Below are 27,533 nucleotides of genomic sequence, written 5' to 3'. Positions count from 1 at the left end.
GGGAGATTAAGCATACAGCACTTTAGTCTTTTTAAAGCATATGGACTGAGGTGAATGTTGTTATTATGAATCTCTTTTTTTTTATTCTCAAAACAAATTCTAGTCTAGAAGCTCTATTCTTCAGGAGGTCATATACCCCCTGAACTGCCCAAAGATTCCCAATATGAAAATACAATGTAGCGTAATAAAGCTGGCTCCGCTTTTAGGCAGTGCCTAAATCTATATATTATTTCGAACTTTTTACACAGAAAACTTAAAACAAAATCTCCCATAGACCCAAACTCTTCGCAAAATCACACATCTCTCAAGAAATTGCGCCTAAATACAAAATGTAGTGCTATATATAAGTGTGACATCAATGGTACCCGTTTACTAAAAATGAGTGGCGACCCGAGATTTCTGTGCAATAAGCCGAACCTACCGTTATTCAAAACCTGAATCGTGGATATTTGCTGTGGATTTGCCTCATTTTTACCCCGGGTAGTGAGGATTTCCAGGCATTGGCATGAACCAAATAGAACTAAATAACCAAATAAAGAAACTAGAAAATCTTCTCTATTACTGTGTCTTGTGCGACTCTAGCCCTACCATCGTTCTCTCTAACATTTTTTTAGGCGGGAAAAAATGCGCGAGCATGCGAGCACATCGAAATTTCGGGGGACCATTCGGGGGCCTTTAAACTATCCGCGTGTCCAGTACTGGAACCAGGGGTGTCGTGGAACCGTGGACCGGGCACAGGCACTAAGGACTCATAAAGACAGTACGAGCCTCGGCGAACCGTCCGCATAAAGCAGCGAGATCTTGAAGAATTCACAAGTTTTTGCATTAGGAATTCTCTGGTATATGCATAGATTTTTTTCCCAAACCAAGCTTTATTTCAAACCAATATACCAATGCGGGCTAAGACACTTGATTTTCCGGGTGTTATCTTATTCGAAACAGGTGTACATAGGCTGATAGGTACAGTAATCTAACAATCGAACCCGTGTTATTGTTCGTAAAACACTCCCTATATGATCGTTTATGATTTCCGCTCGAGCTTAACATTATGACGTTTTTCTTTTTTGCTGTTGCTATGGCGGAAGTTTGGCTTTTCTTCCTCCGTTACTATGATGCATTCGTAAAGACCGTTGGCGCGTTTGTTTGCCCGCAAATTACAAAAACATAGCTTACTGGTACATCAAATAACCCGTGAGTGCGTGGCTCTGCATCACCCTGAAATACAGTCGATAATACATGGCAGATTAGTAGATTCACTGACAAGCTAGGATTCGCGCTCAGGTAAGAGTCCTAGCATGAGCTTTAAAGCCGGGTTTCCTGGATTTTTTTCCATTTCTCTTTTTTGGGAAAGTAGTGTGCAAGTTTATAGGTGATCTAAACCTGAACCGGAAATTTTCCATGCGATCGCTAATGATAGCAATTAGGTTATTTTAACTCGCTATTTACGTATGAATAGTCCATTGTTCTGAGCATTCTGTAACTTGCCTTTTCATTCTTGAGTATATTGACATTATTTGAATTCATGATTTGCGAATCGAGTTATTTTTCCCAAAGAAACATCTAACTACCAGGTCCTTTTTTTCATTAAAAAAGCCTCAAAAAGTCATTTTGAATTTTATAATAGAATTGTTCGAAAATCGATAATGGTAGTATGATGAGTGAATCGATGTCCTAAATCTCGCCGGTACCTGCTACTTATTTATAAGAAAAAATACTTTATGTAAAGCGTGCACGTTGGTTTCAATAATTCATTTTTCAATTCAAAAACCCCCAGTTTACTGTGGGGGTTACTAGGGTTACAAAAATAAAATCCATAAAACGAGGTGAAACAATCTAAAAAAAAATTCCCACTCAAGTACCATCCTTCGCAAAGAACAGAATGCAATAAGGAGAGTACCTTTGTAAAATAAAAACATCTTGATTTCTCAAACCAGCTGCGCCGATAGTGAGTAAAAGATGTAGAGAAGTCCAAAGTCCAAATTGACTGTACAAAAGTAATTATCCCAAGTGGAGCCGCTACTGAATCACGCACTTTGCTATTTACTAGTACCTGGTGGCCTAGAGGCTTGTATTCAAAGTAAGAAGCACTAAGTCAACGGTTTGAATCAATCGTGCGGTGTGGAAATAACTAACGTTAACGTTTTGAGGCCCGTATCAAGAAATGCAAACTGCGGGCGGCCGCCTCTGGCATTTCCCTACCGCTGAGTTCGTAGTGCTGTTCTGGTGAGAAGGATCTGGTAGATCTTACACTTTATACACTTTACTGACTATTATTTAGCTCACAAGTTGGCTGTGTTGTTGACCTTGCCTGAGCCCTACTCTACCAAGAGCCACTTGCCAAGATTTGTATTGAGTGCTACTCGTTTTATGTTGTTATTTTTACAGTAAGCCCTAATCCAACGGACGTCACATCCGGTCTTCATTGAAGCCAGTCTGAAAACCGTGAACGGTTCCAAGGACGGCAACACTGCTAATACTCGCCATGGTTCTGCTACTACAAGCATAACGGGAAAAGTGAGGCTGGCGCTATTCTAGTATTTGATGGACGGTGTTTCTCGCATCTTAAGAGATAATCAGATTGTGCAATCGTATCTGAAAACTCAATCATTATGGTCCTTGACTTACTTAGAAAATTTTTCCAAAGAAATCCTGCGAAAGCAGAAGAGAGACTGCCTTTCAAACAAAAGGCTTCCCATGGAGTGGGCCATATTCTGAACGATCTCGCGGCAAGCGTTTGGTTCAGCTACTTGATAATTTACCTCACCAAAGTCGCCGGTCTCCCAAATAGGCATACAGGACTGGTCCTTTTCCTCGGTCAAATCGCCGACGCGTTATTCACCCCGTTTGTCGGGATCCTCTGTGACAGGACTGTGTGTCGGTATGGGAGAAGAAAGATCTGGCATTTGCTTGGTTGCATACTCACTAGCTTATCATTCCCACTTATATTCATCCGTATACTTCCCAATGATGCTACCGATACTCTCAAGGTTTGCTATTATGTTGGAATTGCTGCAGTGTTTCAGTTCGGATGGGGTTGTGTACAGATATCCCACTTAACTCTTATCCCTGAAATCTCTAAAAAGAGCAGCGAACGAGTAGAGCTGAACGCGATAAGGTGAGTTGTTATTACGCATGGTTTTACACATGTTTCCTTGTCCATCAATTTATAAATCTTGAATGATAATCTTTTATCATTTATTCCTGCGATAAAATTGATCGAAGATAGACTTTTCGTATTTCTTAAAATAATTGTCTATGTTATGTTAAACAAGGCTAGAAAAAGTTAAAAAGTTCAAGTTAAAATAATGTTGAATTTATTCTGCTTCCACCACAGGTAAGTGGCTTATATTACAAGGTCAAACTAATACTGGACTGATTGATTACCATAAATTCTTCTCTTATTTCAAATTTACCAAGATAGAAAATTGACACTAGATTCAACAAAAAGACACAGGATAAATTTCAGGAGTGAAAAATGTCAAAACAAAAAACGCCATTTTAAAACACCATTTATTAAAAATCAAAAATCACGTCATAGATGACATGCTCAGTTGGCATATCGTTGCAACTCCCTTGACATCTACATGACATCTGCCAAGTTAGACCGCCTAATGATGTTTCTATGATAATTTATGAGTATTGCCGTTTTCTGTGACGTCATCGATGACGTCATGCCGAGGCACTAAATCGTTGCACCTCCCTTGACATCTACATGGCATCTGCCAAGTAAGACCGCCTAATGATGTTTCTATGATGAGATATGAGTATTGCCGTTTTAAGTGACGTCATTGATGACGTCATGACAGCGTTTCGCCCCGCTTGCCAAGTAAGACTACCTAATGATGTTTCTATGATGAAATATGAGTATTGCCGTTTTCTGTGACGTCATCGATGACGTCATGCTCAGTGGACGTATCGTTGCAGCTCCCTTGACAACTACATCTACCAAGTTTGGTTGTCTAATTATGTTTCTATAAGTCAAAATTATAAGTTATAACATTTATGGGTGACGTGTTATTACATTTATGGTTAACGTGGTTTATAAAAGTTATGGGCGACGTGTTATTACATTTATGGTTGTTATAACATCAATGGGTGTTATTACATTAATGGTTGTTATTACATATATGGTTGTTATAACATTTATGGGTGATACATGGTTTTTACTACAGCACTCTCAACAATAATCAGATACTGTTACTCTGATCAGCTCAACTTATGAGAGTACTGCCATAGCACACACGGCGTTCAAAATACGTGAGAATAGGGTCATAGCACACACGGCGACCAAAATACGTGAGAATAGGGCCATAGCACACACGGCGACCAAAATACGTGAGAATAGGGTCATAGCACACACGCACCCCCCCCCCCCCCCCCCCCATAATCAGTTTTACAAACCGTTTGTATGTCGGATTTTTCGAGGTAAAGCCTGTGATAGCACTACACACCACAGTCCGTCCGGTGCCAAGATCAAACTGAGAATGTGCGTAAAAGAATGCCCAAGAGACGACCTTGCTTTTCTTATATAATGATCTAAAAAATCTTCATTTAGATTTATTTCAATAATTTTTGATTATAGACGCATAAAGCTAAGAATTGTACAAATGTTCATCTAGTGCTGAGAATAGTAGTCAAAGTGCTTAATGTATTCCAACAATTTTCACATGTCACATATAGCAAGCAAATGCAATAGACAATTTAATCTATGCTCTCAAACGTTAGCCATGACTAGCGTTCTTGGGAGGTCGCTCGGTCAATTTTATCCGGAGCATAACTTGACTTGTGCTCGTTTGTAGTGACGGGTGGGGGGGGGGGGGGGGTGGGCAAGGGTTGCCTGCAACCCTCAAAACAACCTTGCTCAAAATTATGCCTTGGTTCCTACAAATGTCTGGAGAAAAGTTGTGCGTGAGTCTGGAGAGAGTTTTAATTCCATTTGAAATATTTTTGCCTCTAAAAACTAAAAACATCCCGGACCTCCTAACCCCGAACGAGGGGGATTGGAGCGCTTTCGCGAGTGATAAACGCGTACGGCTGCAAGGAAGACTACCCTACTGCGGTATCAACCTGTATCTAGACCCTCATGTAAGCCGGCGATTGTTCTTGCAGGTCAACCTGTATCTAGACCCTCATGTAAGCCGGCGATTGTTCTTGCAGGTCAACCTGTATCTAGACCCTCATGTAAGCCGGCGATTGTTCTTGCAGGTCAACCTGTATCTAGACCCTCATGTAAGCCGGCGATTGTTCTTGCAGGTCAACCTGTATCTAGACCCTCATGTAAGCCGGCGATTGTTCTTGCAGGTCAACCTGTATCTAGACCCTCATGTAAGCCGGCGATTGTTCTTGCAGGTCAACCTGTATCTAGACCCTCATATAAGCCGGCGATTGTTCTTGCAGGTCAACCTGCATCTAGACCCTCATATAAGCCGGCGATTGTTCTTGCAGGTCAACCTGTATCTAGACCCTCATGTAAGCCGGCGATTGTTCTTGCAGGTCAACCTGCATCTAGACCCTCATGTAAGCCGGCGATTGTTCTTGCAGGTCAACCTGTATCTAGACCCTCATATAAGCCGGCGATTGTTCTTGCAGGTCAACCTGTATCTAGACCCTCATATAAGCCGGCGATTGTTCTTGCAGGTCCGCCTTGACATTCATCTGCGGTATTTACGTGTATGGAGTCACGTGGATTCTTCTTGGAGAGAGCTCTGAAGAAACTTTGACCCCGAACGTTTGGAAGCAGTTCATGGTAAGATGTATATTAGACCACTACCCCACGTACCCGTTTTCGTTTGAAAACGTAACCTTTTTGTTACGGATACGGGTATCGTCTACACGGAAACGCGAAAACGATGATCGAAAACGGAACGATTTGAAAACGATTTCCAGAGTGGAACAATTTGAAAACGATACCCTATCGGTGCCGTGGGAACGGACGAAAACGGGCGCCCCTTGGATAGCGGTTTTGAAATGAGACTATTGGTAATGGTAGTGGAATTTTTTTAATTGCTCGCAAAAGTCGTTGCTCGAATCGCTCGCCATTGCCGAACTCGAATTCTCGTTTTCTAAAATAGACACGCTTGAATGCTCGTTTCGTTTTATTTGACTCACTAAGTTTCATGTCGCGTGGTAAATGACATATGTACTATAGAAGAAGCAAAAATCAAGTTAAGGCTGTTTTAGACAGCACGATTTAGTCGTAAGTAACTTGCTTACGACATGTCTTAGCTTTCGTATCTGAGCGTCGTAGCGGGGTCGTATGCTGATTTACTCTCTTCAGTTTCAGTTTCAGTTTATTGTTTTGTCACTTAATACATTTTTTTAAATAAAGATAATTATAATAATTTACATAGTGTGACAAGGAGGACCGTAAGAAACCGCAAGGCTTATACGAGACAGACCTCCTAAATCTTAACAGAAAATACATATTTGATAGTTCGGACAGTCAGATTAATCATATAAATATTTGGTAGGAGAGCTTTCATATTTTTTTTCATACTTATATAAAAAACACACACACACACAAACACAAATCGAGAAAGAAAAAAAAATTAAGAGTTAATAAGAGAAGTCTTTAACTTATTACAAAAAGAGTTAAGCGTTTTGGCAGACTGAATATCAGAAGACAATGAATTGAAATATTTAGGTCCCTGATGTCTTAACGCAAACTTATGTATATTTGTTCTAAACTTTGAAATATGGAACAAGTTAGAGCTTCTCGTGTAATAATCGTGAATTTGAGAGTTCAATTGAAATATCCTGTTAAATGTTTGGGGAAGTAACCTATTTTTAAATTGATACATTAACTTACCTATTTGAAATAAAAATAAATAATTGAATTTCAATATGTTTAGATTCCTATATATCGGATAAGTGTGTGCATCATAGGATGCTCCAACAATTATACGTATTGCTCGTTTTTGGAGCATAAGAATACGATTTAAATTAGATGGATAAGTGGGTCCCCAAACACTAACACAGTATTGCAAGTATGGATATAACAAAGAATAATACAACGTCAATAGTGATTGCTTTGAAAGGCAAAAACTTGATTTATACATAATTCCTACAGCTTTTGAAACCTTTCGCGCGACATTGGTAATATGTGGTAACCATGTCAAGTGTTCGTCAAGAATAACACCTAAAAATACTGTTTCTTTGACTCGCTTTATATTCTGATCACATAAGGTGACCTTTATATCAAGGTTTTGCCTTTTTAAAGATAATATAGTTTGATTTTTTTATATTTATAGATAACTTGTTTGCACAAAACCAATCTGTTAATTTGGTAAGTTCATTATTGATTGTGAGACATAATGAGTCTAAGTTTTTATGGGAGAAAAATATACTTGTATCATCAGCAAATAAAAGTATGTCTAAGGCGGTTGAAACGCTACATATATCATTGATATAAATCAAAAAGAGAAGCGGCCCGAGCACGCTGCCTTGTGGGACACCGCACTTCACTAATTTACGACAAGAAGAAACGCCATTAAAATTTACAAACTGCTCTCTATCTAGAGGTGTTGCGGACAAGTCGCATACGACTAAATCGTGCGGTCTTAATCTGCCTTTAAGGTAACTGAAGTAAGCAGGGCAATTCTTTACCACACAAGACTACAATCTTTGAGCTCTTTTCCCTAGATTAGATTACGATCGATCGCGAATCAAAATAATGTATTGCTCGCAATTTTCTGTCATCATCACCATCGTCAACTAGGATGGGGCGAGCGGGGATGACGATAATGTTCGGGATTATAGATGTGAATTAAATCGATAAACTGACGATTGTATTTCTCTCCACAGTACTTGTCATTTATCATCGTGGGTAGTGGAAACGTCTTCAATGTGATATTTCATGTATTTACTAAAGAACCACCATCAAAAGCATTGTTAGATTGGAAAGAGAAATACAACAAGAAGAAATGTGAAGAGTCTGTAGCCTTAAATGGCTCTAAAGGTATCATTTGATTTACCTACCGTCTGTCTGTCTGTCTGTCTGTCTGTCTGCCAGTCCGTCTGCTTGTCTGTCTGCCCGTCCGTCTGTCTTTCTGTCTGCCCGTCTGTCTGTCTGTCTGTCTGCCCGTCTGTCTGCCTATCTGTCTTTCCGTCTGTCTGTCTGTCTGTCTGCCTGTCTGTCTGTCTGTCTGTCTGTCTGTCTGTCTGTCTGTCTGTCTGTCTGTCTGTCTGTCTGTCTGTCTGTCTGTCTGTCTGTCTGTCTGTCTGTCTGTCTGTCTGTCTGTCTGTCTGTCTGTCTGTCTGTCTGTCTGTCTGTCTGTCTGTCTGTCTGTCTGTCTGCCCGTCTGCCCGTCTGTCTGTCTGCCCGTCTGTCTGCCTATCTGTCTGCCCGTCCGTCTGTCTGTCTGTCTGTCGGCCCGTCTGTCTGTCCGTCTGTTTCTCTATTATTTGCCGGGTTTTTTTTTACTAATTGTTTTTCTTGTTTAGCTTCAAGTCAGGTGGTATACTGCCAGTCTCCTCCCTCTACAAGTCGAAGTAGTGGTGCTTCACCCTCCGTGCGCGTCACTCTGTGTGACGACAAGAAGTCGTGCAATGGCGTGACAGGTCGTAACGCAAGCAGCAGTGACCAAATACCGCTTGTTGCAGGAGATGAGGAAGGCAGGAATCTTGAGCTGGAGATCATTGATCGCACGGAGGATTCTTTACATGCCCGACCAGGGATGACAAAACTGCAGTGGCTCAAGAACCCTAATCTTTATATAGTAAGAATGTGGCTTTGTAGAGGCCCTCGGCAAATCAAAAATCATAACGCCTCTTTCCCTCCCTTTAAATGTGCAATATTATCGACTTTCTAATTCTCCTTACGCTATCACCCCTCCCTCTCTTGTTCAAAGTTTCACTGTGTAACACATAATCCTAGTAATAATAATTCACGAAAGCGGACAGTTTTACATTTATTGTTTCCAAGGGATGGCGCGTTCCAAAGGGTTTTGTTAAAGAGGGGCTAAACCATTGCATCGCAAATATATTGGTGAAAATCAATGGTTTTTCACTTTGGTACATCGCTGTTACCTCCTACTTACTGTTTAAGAATGAGTGGCTGACTAGGACTGTTGTACGGTGTCAACTTCTGTCAACGAGTTTATGTTGTTTGTATTACTTAGGTTGCGATGATGTACATGAGTACACGGATCGTGGTGAATATATCCCAATCATACCTGCCACTGTACCTGACCGACACCATGAAGTTTAACAAGGTAAATACTGCAGCCCACAAGAACCTTTCATATAAAGAAGATAATCTGTTGTATTGCTGGAGAGAGTGTATTTGGATATCTGCACTCTGGCTTCTCTTCAGTGTAGATACGGAATGCCTTAGTGTTATTTAGTGTATAGCCTGCAATTATTGATACAGTCGGCCCTCGACAATGGACGTTCTGACATAACAAAAATGTGATTGAAGTTTTCTTGTTGCAGGAGGCGATCGCGTATTTCCCTTTAGTTGTACTCACAAGCGGTGTCGTCGCAAGCTTAGGAGTCAAACCACTAAATAAGAAGTTAGGAAATAAGGTTCGTTTTTGATAGTAATACGATTTGATATGACGTGATGTGATTTTTACTGTTTGGTTTCACAGATGTGCAGATAATAGATAGGTTTCTTACTAATAGAAGAGTATTTTTTTACCCCAAGTAAATTCGCACTTTAAGACTCCTCCAACGTCCTGGATGTTTTTCCAAATTGCGTTGTTTATGCAGGAAGATAATATTTTACTATTTGCAGTATGGCGGCCCTATCCCTCTCTTTCTTTGCCGCCAAAAAGCGTTCCCTCTGAAAGCCAGAGACTTTTGGTCAAAATATTTGCCTGTATTTCTAGCCCTTTACTTTCGCATAAACTCTTATATATATGCGCGTGCCTAACGTGTGCCTCTGGTTCCATGTAAAATATCTGCCTGTCCTCCTTACCCCCCCCCCCCCTCCCTCCCCTCGCTCCACTACAGAACTCTAGCTCCACCAGCAAACTCCACTGTTCATGTTTTCCCTTCAGATGACGTTCGTACTTGGCTCTTTGATGGCTCTATGTGCGTGCTTCTGGTTCCATGTACAGCCTGTTGCGCATCGAAACGCAATTTATGCGACGACGGTCATTATGGGCTGCGGTGGATCGGTTATGCTCGTGTCTGCCCTTTCTCTTATTGCACATCTTGTTGGCAACGACAATGTATGTATAACAATTAAGATGAACCATAACTAACGATAGTGTGTGTTGAGGCTGATTTACACAGCACGGTTTAGTTGTATGCAACTTGCTCGCGTTACTGCAACTACAACTTGTGTCGTAGCCTACGACTCCGCTACTATGCACGACTACAGTCGAAGTGTGTAATGAATTAAGCGGTTGATTGGCTATGTACAATCGCTAATGAAACTTAATCAATTTTTACAAGAAATAGTGTGACCGTAGCTCAACAATCGCCATTCACCCTCCTTTCGAAATCAACGCTCTTTCCAACCATATGCACCCAGGGAAACATTAATAAGAGGTGCAGGGTGGGGTTCGGGGGTTGTTTTTTTTTTCATGCGGAGAAAGTGATGATGAGGTGGTTTATAACCAATTTGCACTATTTCGGTAGGTAAGTTGAACTAAGTAGAGGAATCATATTAAACAATGTTTTTATGATTTACATTTTCCAGCAATCTGGTGCCTTTATCTACGGTGCTATTAGTTTCACAGACAAGCTTTCCAGTGGTGCAGTGATTGCTATTATCCAGGAATTTACACCTCCAAGGACACCTGGGTAAGAATACAGTATTATAAGGGAATTTACACTGTTTAGAACACCTGGGTAAGAATACCGTATTATAAAGCAATTTACACCGCCTAGAAAACCTTGGTAAGAATACCGTATTATAAAGCAATTTACACCGCCTAGAACACCTTGGTAAGAATACTGTATTATAAAGTAATTTACACTACCTAGAACACCAGGGTAAGAATACCGTATTATAAAGCAATTTACACTGCCTAGAACACCTGGGCAAGAATACCGTATTATAAAGGAATTTACACTGCCAAGGACACCTGGGTAAGAATACCGTATTATAAAGCAATTTACACCGCCTAGAACACCTTGGTAAGAATACCGTATTATAAAAGAATTTACACTACTTAGAACAACCGGGTAAGAATACCGTATTATAAAGCAACTTACACTGCCTAGAACACCTGGGTAAGAATACCGTATTATAAAGCAATTTACACCGCCTAGAACACCTGGGTAAGAATACTGTATTATAAAGCAATTTACACCGCCTAGAACACCTGGGTAAGAATACCGTATTATAAAGGAATTTACACTGCCTAGAACACCTGGGTAAGAATACCGTATTATAAAGCAATTTACACCGCCTAGAACACCTGGGTAAGAATACTGTATTATAAAGCAATTTACACCGCCTAGAACACCTGGGTAAGAATACCATATTATAAAGGAATTTACACCGCCTAGAACACCTGGGTAAGAATACTGTATTATAAAGCAATTTACACTGCCTAGAACACCTGGGTAAGAATACCGTATTATAAAGCAATTTACACCGCCTAGAACACCTTGGTAAGAATACCGTATTATAAAGGAATTTACACTGCCTAGAACACCAGGGTAAGAATACCGTATTATAAAGGAATTTACACCGCCTAGAACACCTGGGTTAGAATACCGTATTATAAAGAAGTTTACACCGCCTAGAACACACGTGTAAGCCGTTATTATAATAGTAGAATTAGCCGTTATAATAAACAATCCATAAGATAACATGTACACGATGACCCTTAAATTTATGCCTTTCTTGATGGTCGGCGTGACTCCCTTGGTCAGCTATATACGATCCTTATTTATATGGAAAGAAAACGCTGAGGCTTAATGTGACTTTGAAAGATAGCAGTTAGAAAGGGTGGGTAACATTTGTTGATCCAAGCGAATTTGCTGCAGAACTCCAGGGTTGTCGGGTAAGTTTGAAAAATAGCTGGACGCCATTTTGGATACTACCCAGAAGCCCCTGGGGACGAGGATGCAGAGCTTTTTTTAAAGGTAGAAGGGTGCTTACACATGTTGTATTGATTGTAGGGGTAAAAGGGTACTTACACATGTTGTATTGAATGTAGGGGTAGAAGGGTACTTACACATGTTGTATTGGTTGTAGGGGTAGAAGGGTGCTTACACATGTTGTATTGGTTGTAGGGGTAGACGGGTGCTTACACATAGTGTATTGATTGTAGCGGTAGAAGGGTACTTACACATGTTGTATTGAATGTAGGGGTAGAAGGGTACTTACACATGTTGTATTGATTGTAGGGGTAGAAGGGTGCTTACACATGTTGTATTGAATGTAGCGGTAGAAGGGTACTTACACATGTTGTATTGAATGTAGGGGTAGAAGGGTACTTACACATGTTGTATTGATTGTAGGGGTAGAAGGGTACTTACACATGCTGTTTTGGTTGTAGGGGTAGAAGGGTGCTTACACATGTTGTATTGATTGTAGCGGTAGAAGGGTACTTACACATGTTGTATTGAATGTAGGGGTAGAAGGGTACTTACACATGTTGTATTGAATGTAGGGGTAGAAGGGTACTTACACATGTTGTATTGGTTGTAGGGGTAGAAGGGTGCTTACACATGTTGTATTGGTTGTAGGGGTAGACGGGTGCTTACACATGTTGTATTGATTGTAGCGGTAGAAGGGTACTTACACATGTTGTATTGAATGTAGGGGTAGAAGGGTACTTACACATGTTGTATTGATTGTAGGGGTAGAAGGGTGCTTACACATGTTGTATTGATTGTAGGGGTAGAAGGGTGCTTACACATGTTGTATTGGTTGTAGGGGTAGAAGGGTGCTTACACATGTTGTATTGGTTGTAGGGGTAGAAGCTGTTGTATTGGTTGTAGGGGTAGAAGGGTGCTTACACATGTTGTATTGATTGTAGGGGTAGAAGCTGTTGTATTGGTTGTAGCGGTAGAAGGGTGCTTACACATGTTGTATTGGTTGTAGGGGGTAGAAGGGTACTTACACATGTTGTATTGATTGTAGGGGTAGACGGGTGCTTACACATGTTGTATTGGTTGTAGGGGTAGAAGGGTGCTTACACATGTTGTATTGGTTGTAGGGGTAGACGGGTGCTTACACATGTTGTATTGGTTGTAGGGGTAGAAGGGTGCTTACACATGTTGTATTGGTTGTAGGAGTAGAAGGGTGCTTACACATGTTGTATTGGTTGTAGGGGTAGAAGGGTGCTTACACATGTTGTATTGGTTGTAGGAGTAGAAGGGTGCTTACAAGTGTTGTATTGGTTGTAGGAGTAGAAGGGTGCTTACACATGTTGTATTGATTGTAGTGGTAGAAGGGTGCTTACAAGTGTTGTATTGGTTGTAGGAGTAGAAGAGTGCTTACACATGTTGTATTGATTGTAGGGGTAGAAGGGTGCTTACACATGTTGTATTGATTGTAGCGGTAGAAGGTGCTTACACATGTTGTATTGATTGTAGCGGTAGAAGGGTGCTTACACATGTTGTATTGATGGGAGCGGTAGAAGGTGCTTACACATGTTGTATTGATTGTAGGGGTAGACGGGTGCTTACACATGTTGTATTGAATGTAGGGGTAGAAGGGTACTTACACATGTTGTATTGATTGTAGGGGTAGAAGGGTGCTTACACATGTTGTATTGGTTGTAGGGGGTAGAAGGGTACTTACACATGTTGTATTGATGGGAGCGGTAGAAGGTGCTTACACATGTTGTATTGATTGTAGGGGTAGACGGGTGCTTACACATGTTGTATTGAATGTAGGGGTAGAAGGGTACCTACACATGTTGTATTGATTGTAGGGGTAGACGGGTGCTTACACATGTTGTATTGGTTGTAGGGGGTAGAAGGGTACTTACACATGTTGTATTGATGGGAGCGGTAGAAGAGTGCTTACACATGTTGTATTGGTTGTAGGGGTAGAAGGGTGCTTACACATGTTGTATTGAATGTAGGGGTAGAAGGGTGCTTACACATGTTGTATTGGTTGTAGGGGTAGAAGGGTGCTTACACATGTTGTATTGGTTGTAGGGGTAGAAGAGTGCTTACACATGTTGTATTGATGGGAGCGGTAGAAGGTGCTTACACATGTTGTATTGGTTGTAGGGGGTAGAAGGGTACTTACACATGTTGTATTGATGGGAGCGGTAGAAGAGTGCTTACACATGTTGTATTGGTTGTAGGTGTAGAAGGGTGCTTACACATGTTGTATTGAATGTAGGGGTAGAAGGGTGCTTACACATGTTGTATTGGTTGTAGGGGTAGAAGGGTGCTTACACATGTTGTATTGAATGTAGGGGTAGAAGGGTGCTTACACATGTTGTATTGGTTGTAGCGGTAGAAGGGTGCTTACACATGTTGTATTGATGGGAGCGGTAGAAGGGTGCTTACACATGTTGTATTGGTTGTAGGGGGTAGAAGGGTACTTACACATGTTGTATTGGTTGTAGGGGTAGAAGGGTGCTTACACATGTTGTATTGAATGTAGGGGTAGAAGGGTGCTTACACATGTTGTATTGGTTGTAGGGGTAGAAGGGTGCTTACACATGTTGTATTGATTGTAGGGGTAGACGGGTGCTTACACATGTTGTATTGAATGTAGGGGTAGACGGGTGCTTACACATGTTGTATTGGTTGTAGGGGTAGAAGGGTGCTTACACATGTTGTATTGAATGTAGGGGTAGAAGGGTACTTACACATGTTGTATTGATTGTAGGGGTAGACGGGTGCTTACACATGTTGTATTGATGGGAGCGGTAGAAGGTGCTTACACATGTTGTATTGGTTGTAGGGGGTAGAAGGGTACTTACACATGTTGTATTGATGGGAGCGGTAGAAGAGTGCTTACACATGTTGTATTGATGGGAGCGGTAGAAGAGTGCTTACACATGTTGTATTGGTTGTAGGGGTAGAAGGGTGCTTACACATGTTGTATTGAATGTAGGGGTAGAAGAGTGCTTACACATGTTGTATTGGTTGTAGGGGTAGAAGGGTGCTTACACATGTTGTATTGGTTGTAGGGGTAGAAGGGTGCTTACACATGTTGTATTGATGGGAGCGGTAGAAGGTGCTTACACATGTTGTATTGGTTGTAGCAGTAGAAGGGTGCTTACACATGTTGTATTGATGGGAGCGGTAGAAGGTGCTTACACATGTTGTATTGGTTGTAGGGGGTAGAAGGGTACTTACACATGTTGTATTGGTTGTAGCGGTAGAAGGGTGCTTACACATGTTGTATTGATGGGAGCGGTAGAAGAGTGCTTACACATGTTGTATTGGTTGTAGGGGTAGAAGGGTGCTTACACATGTTGTATTGAATGTAGGGGTAGAAGGGTGCTTACACATGTTGTATTGAATGTAGCGGTAGAAGGGTGCTTACACATGTTGTATTGATTGTAGGGGGTAGAAGGGTACTTACACATGTTGTATTGATTGTAGGGGTAGACGCGTGCTTACACATGTTGTATTGGTTGTAGGGGTAGAAGGGTGCTTACACATGTTCTATTGATTGTAGGGGTAGAAGGGTACTTACACATGTTGTATTGGTTGTAGGGGTAGAAGGGTACTTACACATGTTGTATTGAATGTAGGGGTAGAAGGGTGCTTACACATGTTGTATTGGTTGTAGCGGTAGAAGGGTGCTTACACATGTTGTATTGGTTGTAGGGGTAGAAGGGTGCTTACACATGTTGTATTGGTTGTAGGGGGTAGAAGGGTACTTACACATGTTGTATTGGTTGTAGCGGTAGAAGGGTGCTTACACATGTTGTATTGATGGGAGCGGTAGAAGAGTGCTTACACATGTTGTATTGGTTGTAGGGGTAGAAGGGTGCTTACACATGTTGTATTGAATGTAGGGGTAGAAGGGTGCTTACACATGTTGTATTGAATGTAGCGGTAGAAGGGTGCTTACACATGTTGTATTGATTGTAGGGGGTAGAAGGGTACTTACACATGTTGTATTGATTGTAGGGGTAGAAGGGTGCTTACACATGTTCTATTGATTGTAGGGGTAGAAGGGTACTTACACATGTTGTATTGGTTGTAGGGGTAGAAGGGTACTTACACATGTTGTATTGAATGTAGGGGTAGACGCGTGCTCACACATGTTGTATTGGTTGTAAGGGTAGAAGGGTGCTTACACATGTTGTATTGATGTGAGCGGTAGAAGGGTGCTTACACATGTTGTATTGATTGAGGGGTAGAAGGGTACTTACACATGTTGTATTGAATGTAGGGGTAGAAGGGTGCTTACACATGTTGTATTGGTTGTAGGGGTAGAAGGGTGCTTACACATGTTGTATTGGTTGTAGGGGTAGAAGGGTACTTACACATGTTGTATTGGTTGTAGGGGTAGAAGGGTACTTACACATGTTGTATTGATTGTAGGGGTAGAAGGGTGCTTACACATGTTGTATTGGTTGTAGGGGTAGAAGGGTACTTACACATGTTGTATTGGTTGTAGGGGTAGAAGGGTGCTTACACATGTTGTATTGGTTGTAGGGGTAGAAGGGTACTTACACATGTTGTATTGGTTGTAGGGGTAGAAGGGTACTTACACATGTTGTATTGATTGTAGGGGTAGAAGGGTGCTTACACATGTTGTATTGGTTGTAGGGGTAGAAGGGTGCTTACACATGTTGTATTGATTGTAGGGGTAGACGGGTGCTTACAAGTGTTGTATTGATTGTAGGGGTAGAAGGGTGCTTACACGTGTTGTTTTGATAGTAGGGGTAGAAGGGTGCTTACACATGTTGTAATGATTTCAGTGAATGCCCTGATTGCGACTTGTACACACGAAACATCCAAAGTCTTGCGCCGGGCGTTGCTGCCCTACTAGCTCTGTTCGTAGGACTTGTGCTTTTTGAACCAGCTTTTGTCTGCAAAAGACGAGGTGGGCATGATATATGCGCTTTAATTCCGTTGATCTGACTTGCGTGAAGGTGCTTTTTGTTTACATATGGGATACTCAATAGTCACAAATAAACAAACAAACAAACAAAGCTAAAATTGCTGGCGAAAGATAGCCAGAAGATAGCAATGCTACCAAAGAAAGCGTTGACAGCAAAGCTGTTTGATCTTGGCGCTGTTTAGGCTAACTAAACTTTCTCTGGGTTTATACTAGCCGTGATTCAATCAGAAGTTCTGACATGAATATTCCATTTCTCAAACGGTTTTATGTCACGAACACATTCGTCTCGCAAGTCGGATCAAAGGTCTTTCAGGCCTAGAACAAACGCCGTTCTTTTTTTGTGCCATTCCGATGCAAATGAACATAGAACAATCGAAATGTTTCATTTGCATGCATACGAATTTGGACGGTTCATGAAATGAATGGCGTCTAAGGTAGATCTGACTACACATCTTGCAGGTGTGCTGTCACGCTCCTCCCTCTCTATACGCTTTTCCGTATTTACCGACCATAGTCTATTTTTTGTTGCTTTTTTCGAGACGACAAATCCACAATAACTTAAAATGGCCATTTGTGAGGATTAAGTACCGCGAAATTCCTCTCCCATATCATCGGAAAAAATATTATTAGCCCGCTATGGACAGTTACTATTTTTTAACTACTCGAGGTTGTATTTGTAATGAAGTTTGTTTAACCATTCGAGATTTGTCTTGGAATTTGTTGCGGTGGGTCCACAAAAGCAACTTTGTTATCCCGAATCATGTTTTCCTGAATTGCGTATCTCAAACGCTGAACCTGCTAAGAAAACCTTTTTTCGCTTTTCTTATCGCTTGCTCTTTTGTTTTTGCAGTCACCAAACACGACAAAGTAATCCAAACAGATAACTACGAGTTTAATGATCCCAACACACAAAGGAGCATCGGAGACTCATTGCACTTGTACGAAAAACACGACCACCACTCTTTCTTTCCAGAGCCTGTGTTTGATAGTGAGGAGAATTCCACAAAGTACGATGACAAGGCTGTGTTTGATAGTAAGGAGAATTCCACAAAGTACGATGACAAGGCCGATCAGTGCCGAGACACTACCGCGAGTGTTGTCATCTGGGAGAAGCGGACAAATGAAAGGCTGCACCAATCTCGTGCGGCGAAAAATATCAGCGCTTCTCTTGCACGAGAAGATGGGGAAACCGGTAGCCGGCTTGCACAGGCGATAATTCCTTCGCCTTTACTGAACAGGCGCACTATTGTATGATCGTACGATGAAGTCGCGATACAAATATATTCGGAGAGCACAAATGGGTGCACTTGAAATAATGGGACACTCGAGGTGTCATTCGGGATGATCACGGGCGCACTCGAGATGTGCGCAGGGCACCTGTACAAGTAATGAACTCGGAATAAAATCGGAAAGCTCGGAGCGCACTTGCAGTATGTTCGAGATATACTCGGGTATACACTAGGAATATACACGGGATGCAGTCGGGGTGCTTGGAACAGTGCACGGAACAGTGGTAACAGTGGAGTAAATTATTTTTTTCAAAGAATGATTTTCAGCATAATCCCTTCTGATTAAAGGGGGTCGCAATCGTTTGAGCATCAAAAATAGCGCTTGTCCAAAAAGTATTACAGTTAAACTGTTAATGAACCATTCAGTTATCTAATGATAACATAAAATCCAGCTCTTGTGTGAAAAGAGAGGAGAGGAGTTTATCACAGAAGCTGAGCACTCTTTTGCGTACAAAATCGAACCAACCACGGTTTGTGTATAAGATAACCCTAGGCCCTCATTTTTCCCTTTTTGCGGACAAAGGAGAGTCGAGTTTCTAGCGTTTCTAGCGTTTGGTGGAAAACTGCTCAAATGTATCAGACAGACTACGTCACGTCCAGCTCTTTGGATTTCCATTATTTTACAGTTGTCATCTGCGTTCCTATATAATGTGAAAATATAGAAAGGGTAAATAAAGATGTAACAACGGGACAAATTCTTTTCAGAAGCAGAGATTTATTGATACTAAAATATACTGTTTAGGTGGCATATCTGTAGCTGTGCCCTCGTCTCTGTACTGGCCCATTGACTAATCTGAAAAGAGAAAAAAGGAAGATAATGTTATTTTGGAATGAGGGCTGCCCCTCTCAACTCCCCCGTCCTCCTTATACCCCCCCCCCCCCCCCCCCCCCGACGAATTACAGTATTCGCGAGTTACCCTAGCCTAGACTTGGACTTACTTCGCGTTTGGCATTCTGGCTCGCAATAAAGAGTGTCAAGTCTTTATTGCATGCGCGAAAGTACACCACATCTATGTGGTGTGGCGTGGTTGCGTGGCACAAAATGGCTCCGAAAGGGACGAGCGAGGGTTTATTTAAGAAATAATACGCTAATTTTGGCCTGAGCTTCGTGTTGCTGGGTGAGTGGGCCTTTTACTTGGTATGACGTATCACTTACCATTATACTTTACTTCATATACTGAGTTTGGTTTTGCTGGGTGAGTTCTGCACACTCTGGTAAGAAGTTGACAGCATTTGGTTTGTTTCAAGGAAGGAATTCGGTTGAGGCCTCCATCGACATACTTTATCTCGCGGGTCGTACTTGCAGGCAAGCTTTTTAGACTGGCGCTTGGATGGCATCGCCTGCGAAAAGTAAAGTTATAAATCGCGACTCACTGAACTGTTACATTTTATTTGCCTCACCTCGCCTCATCAGACCTCACCATGCCTTTTTTTTATTTTTTCTTACTTTACATTGCAATACATTACAGTACATTGTCTTTACCCAACCACACCTGATCTCACCTCAACCCACCTCACCCCATCACACCTTAGTAATTTAAGAAATTACATGATATTAACCTACCGGGATTGTGATAGCTGCTTGTGGTTGATCATCGAAGGCGCGATTGCGGCCGGTGCTTGCCAAGAGTGAAGGCGGATGCATCTCATCCCACTCTTGATGCAACACACTTATGCCAGACTCGTGCAAGTTCTCACTGCGCTTGAAAGACTGGGTCATGGCGAGAGAAGGAAAGCTTCCAGGCATCGTGACAGTCTGACAAAAGGGGTCGGACGGTGGACATTCTGCCTCTGCCTGGTGTCTATCTTGGAGATAATTTTCCCTCTTTCTTTCAGTCGGTTCTTGCGAGGTCTTTATACCTTCTAGAGGCTGAGCCAAGAGAGGTGTAGGGATCCATTTTCTCGGTAATAAAATGTCTGATTTACATGAAGGGTTGGACGGGGGGCAAGGATTACCAATCTTGCTTCCTGCCGATTCTTTCGAGTTCTTCCGGCTCTTGAGAAGCTGAGCAAGGACGGGCGATCGTTTACCTGTGGTTGGAAACCGTTTAACCCAATCACAAATTTGGTTTTCCGTATTGTCGCGGGAACATCTATGAATCCTCTTGTACGGGTTCTTCTGTACTGTGGAACAAAATGGGCCGTTTGTACCATCGGGGCATCTACGTGTCGGTACATTTCTACCAATCATATCATCTGTGCTGCAATATGGGTCGGATGGGTTTGGGCATTTTGGTGGGTCTTTTCTGGGATATCTTTGTAATTTCTTCACTATGGTTGTTTCCTGCCTGCACTCTGGGTCATTAGAGTCGCATCGTTTGACGACTTCACTTTTAAGAGTGGAGATGGTGGATCGCCGGCCGTATCTTGCTGGGCAATATATCTTGCCATTATCCAGTACAATGCAGTTTTTTTTCCCCTCCGTAATATCGCTACTCGAGCCCAAATCTGCTTTGACCTTTTTGCTGTCACCTTGAAGTGAGGGGATCGTCGATCTTCGGCCATATCTAGGCGGACAGAACATCTTGCCGTTATCCAGTATGATGCAGTTATTTTCTCCCTCCGCGTCATTGATGTTCGAGCCAGCATTTGTCTCGGGCTTGGTGCTTCCGAGTGAGGGAATAACTGATCGTTGACCTTTCCTCGGATAACAGTTCAGCCTACCACTATCCAGAGCCACAACGCAAGTACTCTCCATCCCATCGCCACGCATGCCCGCAGGTGTTCCAGGCTTGTTACTCTCCATCCCATCGCCACGCATGCCCACAGGTGTTCCAGGCTTGTTACTCTCCGGCGCATTTACCCATTCAGCCGCCATATGTCCAACTTTTTTATTGCGGATTTGACGCCCTGTTATAATACAATAACAACAATATAATTTTAGTGGAAACATGTTAACGACAGACTCGTCAATCATTCATAACTAGAACCTATAGGCGGGGGTACGTAACCACCTTTAGACAGAACAAAAAAACAACAACAAATAAACCAAAAACTTAAAAACGATGACACATGGCATTAATATCATTGCTAAATCATGTTTATAACATCCAATACTTAATAATGATCACGTGACATTAATCATTTCACGCACAAGCGCATTACATGAACTGTCACGCACATGCTCATTACATGGACTGTCACACACTAGCTCATTGCATGGACTGTCACGCACAGGCTCATTGCATGGACTGTCACGCACAGGCTCATTACATGGACTGTCACGCACAGGCTCATTGTATGGACTGTCACGCACAGGCTCATTGCATGGACTGTCACGCACAGGCTCATTGCATGGACTGTCACGCACAGGCTCATTGTATGGACTGTCACGCACAAGCTCATTACATGGACTTACGCACACCTATTAAGCAACCAACCTCAATTGATCATTTCATTCATCATTTCACGTACAAGCGCATTCATGAACTGTCACACACAGGCTGATTACATGGACTGTCACACACAGGCTCATTACATGGACTGTCACACACAGGCTCATTACATGGACTGTCACACACTAGCTCATTGCATGGACTGTCACGCACAGGCTCATTGCATGGACTGTCACGCACAGGCTCATTACATGGACTGTCACGCACAGGCTCATTACATGGACTGTCACACACAGGCTCATTACATGGACTGTCACACACTAGCTCATTGCATGGACTGTCACGCACAGGCTCATTGCATGGACTGTCGCGCACAGGCTCATTGCATGGACTGTCACGCACAGGCTCATTACATGGACTGTCACGCACAGGCTCATTACATGGACTGTCACGCACAGGCTCATTGCATGGACTGTCACGCACAGGCTCATTGCATGGACTGTCACGCACAGGCTCATTGCATGGACTGTCACGCACAGGCTCATTGCATGGACTGTCGCGCACAGGCTCATTGCATGGACTGTCACGCACAGGCTCATTACATGGACTGTCACGCACTTTCTAAGACTAACATCTATTGAACGGCCACTTATTCAGCAACTAGCAACTTCTCGGCGGCCATCTTAAATATTCCCAAAGTATTTGCTTTTCACTTGAATCTTGTATTTAGACATCACTAGTGACCATCAAAAGACCTCCCAGGGAGTCAACTTTTATTACAAGGCCACTTGTCTCTGTCAAATGGATAGTCGTTAGGTCCCTTTATCGTTGCTTTTAAAGTATGTACCGGTAAGCGAGTGTTATCTTTCCTCTCGCCTGATACACAATAGGTGTACCAATTGTAGTATCAGTATTTTTATTATATATGGTTGTTATAGTGACAGTTATTTACCTTGTGCCCCATGGAGCAAGAAGGCCATCAGACAGAGCCAGTGGAATCCAGTCATGGTGAAGATCACTAAAAAATGAATAATAATTCCAATTCCTGAAATGAGCTACAGTACTTTAATAATCCAGCAAGCTCAATGTTATATTTTACGCGTTGGCGGGCACATCAAACTATTGCCATCTCGTTCTGATGATGCGGCTGCCTGTTCTGAACAAGGCCAAGATTCTTTTTATCCGTCAGCATCCCACTTTCTTCATTTCCATCATTTCCGTCAGAGATGTGGGTGTTGAAACAAAGGAGGCGTCAAATTAATCCCAGAAAATGTGATGAATTCATATATACTGTTTTCGAGGCGTTTTATAGAACATCGATGTATTATTTTATAGTCGGAAAAAAGGCATGTACTATAACTCGACCGGAGCTTGAACTGGACTCTGGATTGAACCGATCTTATCTCAAGCTACCACTTATATCCAATATCACTTTATAAGTTCTTTTTTACAATCAAAATCAGGTTAGCGCCTCACACTGAAGCCGGGCAAACGAGTTAAATACTAAGTTCTATACTTCACTGGAAACGAAAAAGGGTCTGATGCTCTTAAAAATTAGTGTATATAAAACACAATACCCAGTGAATTATTTTTGGAGAGAATTATAGAAAATAACCCCGCAATGCGTACATGTAGCTACATGTTGTTGTACCATAATTTTTTTTCAGAAATATTTAAACATCACTATTTTCTAAAACTTCACGCACCGGATTTGCGAAATTTTGATAACGCGAGAAATGGCGAATATTTATGTTCTTCGAAAACCACATATTTGATAATAACTTTTTCATTTCTTCAAAAATCAAAAATCCCATGGGCTAAGTTATTAGGAATGGTTATATAAATGGTTTGAGTGAAAAAAATTCACAATTGTTATAAAATGTTCAAAATTAACGTGTTTTTTCTCGCGTGGAAATAGCCGCCATCTTGTTTTTTCGCCATCTATTTTTATTCTCGAAAAACATATAAAAATTGCATTTTCTTCTACAAAATGTCGAAAGTTTATTTTAAATTCTTAAAAAAAAATAGAACTGGAGTTTCGAAGAAAATAAAAATAAAAAAAAGGACTCGACCGGGGATTGTTTCGGAACGCTTGCTTACGAGTCAAAGGTGCTAACCACTGGGCCACGGAACCAAGTTGGAGAGAGAGCGGCGATTTTAGTCTATTTAACCGAATGTAGCACTTTTCCATTTCGTAGCAAAGGAGTTTCGTAGCAACGAGATTGTACCATAGGCCCTTAATTTCGAGTATATACACAGTACATACAACATATTTAGCAATAATAGTGCGCAGATTAAGATTATAAAAAGATGTTATCAAAACTGTTTCTTATTAGCTAAAAATTCTTGATTTTGGATTTACCCTAGGATTAACGACTAAAATAAAATAAAAAATAAAGTGGATACTATTTTTACTTGAGAAAAAATATTCTCTAAATGTCTAAGAAAAAGCAAAAGTGAAAAAATATTATCATCACGCAGGACTTGTACCAGATACTTTCGATTGCAAGACCGATGCTCTACCAACTACGCTACAACAACAGCCGAATGTCTCGGTCTCTAAAAGCTATTTCATATCGCTCGCTTCTTCGTTTGTTTGAAGGAAAAAATTTCAAATTTCAGCTTTTTTTCCGGACAAGAAACTAAAATTTCAAACACAAATAGTCCCATTACCGACAGGCAATTGGAGACGTACACGGTAACAATCTAGGAATGGGCAAAACTATCATTCTTATTTACGGAAAACATGATAAAATACACGTATTGCGAGCATTTTAAAAATCAATAACTAGACGTAAGGCTGAACGATTACAGGTCGAAATAGAGCGAGCTCGAGTTATAAATAAATGCAATTTGTTTCAAACTTTCTTATGCAGCGAATTATGTAGGAATTCTTTTGACAAAATCTCTAAATCTTTAGAAAATTCCCTCTTTTTTCCTGTTTTTCGACGTGATGACAAAGTAGTTATTCGCACATGCGCAGTAGCTACAAAAATGAACAATAGCAATAATATTTAAAGTTGTTATAAGACGTTTTTGCTCTAACACTATTTTTTAACTTAGTGCAAGCTTAAACAGTAAGTGACATGAAAATTTTACGGAATGTGCATTTCTTTTGTTCTGTACACAAACAAAATCGTGCCACAATAAGGTTGCTCGTGCTGTGCATGTATTGCCACGAAAGCAAACCATGCATTTTTAGTATGTAGAATGGACGTCTTTGGATATAACACGTTCCTAAACACTTGATAACTACGTTATTATGCCGGGAACAAAAGAAATTCACATTCCGTAAATTTTGTCACGTCACTCAGTGTTTAAGCTTGCACAAAGTTTAAAAATAGTAGAGCAAAAAAGGTCTATTATGAAAACCATTCCATTCACATCAGACTAAAAAAGTAATATTTGGCTGCAACTGAGCCTCGGCATGTTCTTAGCACGTTCTTAAAATTTCGTGAAATCTCAGGCTGGACGTCCTTATAAAAGAGGTTCTTATAAAAAAATGTAGCTGATGTTTGTTGTATTTATATTTTGTTGCTTTCTCGTAGTGCTAATAGCTTTGACGCGTTATTTGTATATAGAAATAAATTTCAAAATAGATGCAGTATTTCAAGGTAATCGGGCGTCTCGGGAATTTGGTATCCGAGTCCAGTGCAGAGTCTAGTCTAGGTTTTAGCATATACCCGGGAAGAGCATTTTTTTTTTTTACTCTATGTGCATTGTTCAATTGGTGAAGTTACCCCTTTTGAAGGTGTTGGGATTATAAAATATTTAGAAAAGCAACCCAAAAACCAAAAAGGATGGAAATAAATCTTGTCTTGCATATCAAGGAGTGTAACATTTAAAAACAACAACAAAATCTCTCACTCTAGAATACCTCTTATTCAATTATACCGTAGTATCAGATATTAGTATGTTTTGTATTGTAAGGCCATTTAACGACTTGATAAGAGCGTCTATGATCCCTGCGCACTTTACGCCGCCTTTGGGTCATAATTGATCCTCATTGTGCTTTGACATCAAATGGCCAAAATATATTGTGCGATATTCCCCCGTATCGCATTATGCTCTATTAGCAATGATGGCGCCTAAAAATGTTTGGGCTGCGCCTTAAATTTTTTAATTTTGCCATCTGTTAAGGGGCCTTCGCAAGATAATGGCCATACTATACTTGAGATGGGGGCTTTTTTTACTTTTACCCACCATCGCCCTTATACAAGGGGAGTAGAGCCATATATGCACTTCCATACAAAAAATCATTTATCCAATACACTTATATTTGTATTATTTGATAAAAGTGAATCACTTTTATCACCCAGATCTTAACAAATAAATATCATTGGCTTACTTGCTGTTGCAAATTTTAAATAAATACTTTACTAAATCGAACCTAGATCCGGAAAATTGTATTCATATCGGCATATGCGAATGACTATTATATTTATTTTAACCAAGCAACGCCGATCAGCAACGCCGATCTAAAAAAAAAAAAGGTAAAACTGGTAAAATGAAGCTTTGACTAATCAACATACCTGACGTCTCAGTAGACACGCACTCAGCGCTTGCCCCAAAATGCAGCTACCAGCCTAACTCCCGACTCAATTTATTGCTGGAAATTTTCCAAGCAATGTCAAACAACTTGACGTTTGTTTCCTTCGAAAGCGAGGGTTTCTATTTCATATGTCCGCTACACAAAACCAATATTTGGTTGTGAGTGGATAGAGTGACTCATTTACCACTTGTGTGAGTGAAGCTAGCTATTTATATAGCTATAACAGTGTTTCAGCTGCAGGATTTAAAGGCGTTGCAACTGGTATTTTTTTCATTATCTCCCTTCCACGTGTGCCCTGATCTAATATCAGCCTAATGAACAAAAAATTAATATCGCCTATCAAGCCATTTGCACATTTTATATTGAAACAAGTATTCGAATTCGTTAACCTCTGCATGGCTGTGAAATTTTATTGAAATAAGGTGCTATTATAAATTGACACTGTTGGAAAGTTTATCATAATATTGCAACTGTAGATTTAGTTGTTGAATACGATACGCGCAAATCATGATACCGCTTGTGTTTGAGAAATCCTTTAAACTAGATAATGTCAAAGTACCAAACATTTAGGAAAAACTGGTCAACTAATCGGGAGTGCGTCAATAGTAGATGAGAGGAAAATGATGCGTGGTATGAGAATGAAACAAATGTTCATCACACATAAAGAAAAAAGATTTGTTTGCATGTTTCCGAGTTCATTGATGTCCGCCGTTCCTTTTGCTTTAAGTGACGTCAATGAAAAGCAATTTGAACCAACATTCATTTGTTGGGTAATTGCCCATAAATTCACGATGTTGGTTAATTCACGCGGAGTCGAAAATATCAAGACCTCAAGGTGTTTGGCCATCCATTCATATCAATTCGTGGTTAGGAACTTAATAATAGAATTTACCAAATCGCTGAGAGGTTTTATTACTTTGCGATTTTGGTAGGAAAGTGAGAAACCGCCAGGTGTTAGAAGCCTGGAATGTCAATACTGTTTCGTACAAGTGGTACATTCATATTACTTTACTTGTGGTTATATGAGGATGTGCATTTATTTCACGTACTGAGTTTAACATTTTCCGTTTTTAAAGCTGGGTTTAAACATGACCCTGCGAACCATAAAAAATACCTTCTCACGGCAGACATAACGCAGTCCTTTTAATTCTAAATCACGTAACAGGCCCAAGCGTGCTTTAATCTTGTACATTCAAATATTATTCTTAGCTAACGTCGGGTAAGTCCGAAGAAAAAAAAAGTAACCTTCAAATGTGAATCTCTTGTAAAAAGAACTACGCTGCTCGACGGCCATATCTTGTGAAGGGTGATACGCACAGTTTGATGTATAATATATGTCCGTTTAATTATGGTGAATTAAGTGTTTGCATTACAAGGTGTTTTATTAATTGTACGCAATTCGG

The 27,533-nt window shown here is 40.9% G+C and overlaps 2 protein-coding genes across 3 annotated transcripts; one reads left to right on the top strand and one right to left on the bottom strand.

The window, feature by feature from the left end:
* The first annotated feature begins 1,061 nt into the window (after positions 1-1,061).
* Positions 1,062-18,934, top strand: LOC5513653 (major facilitator superfamily domain-containing protein 12). Of its 2 annotated transcripts, none has more exons than XM_048724030.1 (11): positions 1,062-1,281; positions 2,386-3,115; positions 5,638-5,746; positions 7,804-7,957; positions 8,443-8,717; positions 9,120-9,212; positions 9,433-9,525; positions 10,002-10,175; positions 10,649-10,752; positions 16,812-16,936; positions 17,805-18,934. In XM_048724030.1, the coding sequence occupies exons 2-11, from the start codon at positions 2,610-2,612 to the stop codon at positions 18,206-18,208; spliced, it is 2,037 nt and encodes a 678-aa protein (XP_048579987.1). In that variant the 5' UTR covers positions 1,062-1,281; positions 2,386-2,609; the 3' UTR covers positions 18,209-18,934. The 2 variants fall into 2 exon arrangements, with proteins under 2 accessions (XP_048579987.1, XP_048579986.1); XM_048724029.1 differs by lacking the exon at positions 1,062-1,281 and adding an exon at positions 1,821-2,223.
* Positions 18,935-18,941: 7 nt separating this feature from the next.
* On the bottom strand, positions 18,942-26,368 carry LOC116618957. The gene is made up of 5 exons (XM_032383211.2): positions 26,111-26,368; positions 22,531-22,596; positions 19,808-21,093; positions 19,400-19,584; positions 18,942-19,036 (listed from the first exon to the last, which is right to left on the bottom strand). The coding sequence occupies exons 2-4, from the start codon at positions 22,583-22,585 to the stop codon at positions 19,414-19,416; spliced, it is 1,512 nt and encodes a 503-aa protein (XP_032239102.2). The 5' UTR covers positions 22,586-22,596; positions 26,111-26,368; the 3' UTR covers positions 18,942-19,036; positions 19,400-19,413.
* Between the last annotated feature and the right edge of the window lie 1,165 nt (positions 26,369-27,533).

This window comes from Nematostella vectensis, chromosome 2, assembly GCF_932526225.1.
Source record: "Nematostella vectensis chromosome 2, jaNemVect1.1, whole genome shotgun sequence".
Classification (NCBI taxonomy): domain Eukaryota; kingdom Metazoa; phylum Cnidaria; class Anthozoa; order Actiniaria; family Edwardsiidae; genus Nematostella; species Nematostella vectensis.
This window is presented reverse-complemented; position numbering and strand designations above follow the sequence as displayed.

What these genes read in the sequence shown, in the direction of transcription:
- LOC5513653 (XM_048724030.1), top strand. Translation starts at nt 2,610, where the DNA reads ATGGTCCTTGACTTACTTAGAAAATTTTTCCAAAGAAATCCTGCGAAA. An exon ending in ATCTTGTTGGCAACGACAAT is followed by an intron (nt 10,176 to 10,648) that starts GTATGTATAACA and finishes TACATTTTCCAG; the next exon opens with CAATCTGGTGCCTTTATCTA. An exon ending in TTTTGTCTGCAAAAGACGAG is followed by an intron (nt 16,937 to 17,804) that starts GTGGGCATGATA and finishes TTGTTTTTGCAG; the next exon opens with TCACCAAACACGACAAAGTA.
- LOC116618957 (XM_032383211.2), bottom strand. Translation starts at nt 22,585, where the DNA reads ATGACTGGATTCCACTGGCTCTGTCTGATGGCCTTCTTGCTCCATGGG. An exon ending in CTTGCTCCATGGGGCACAAG is followed by an intron (nt 21,094 to 22,530) that starts GTAAATAACTGT and finishes GTATTATAACAG; the next exon opens with GGCGTCAAATCCGCAATAAA. An exon ending in AAGCAGCTATCACAATCCCG is followed by an intron (nt 19,585 to 19,807) that starts GTAGGTTAATAT and finishes TACTTTTCGCAG; the next exon opens with GCGATGCCATCCAAGCGCCA.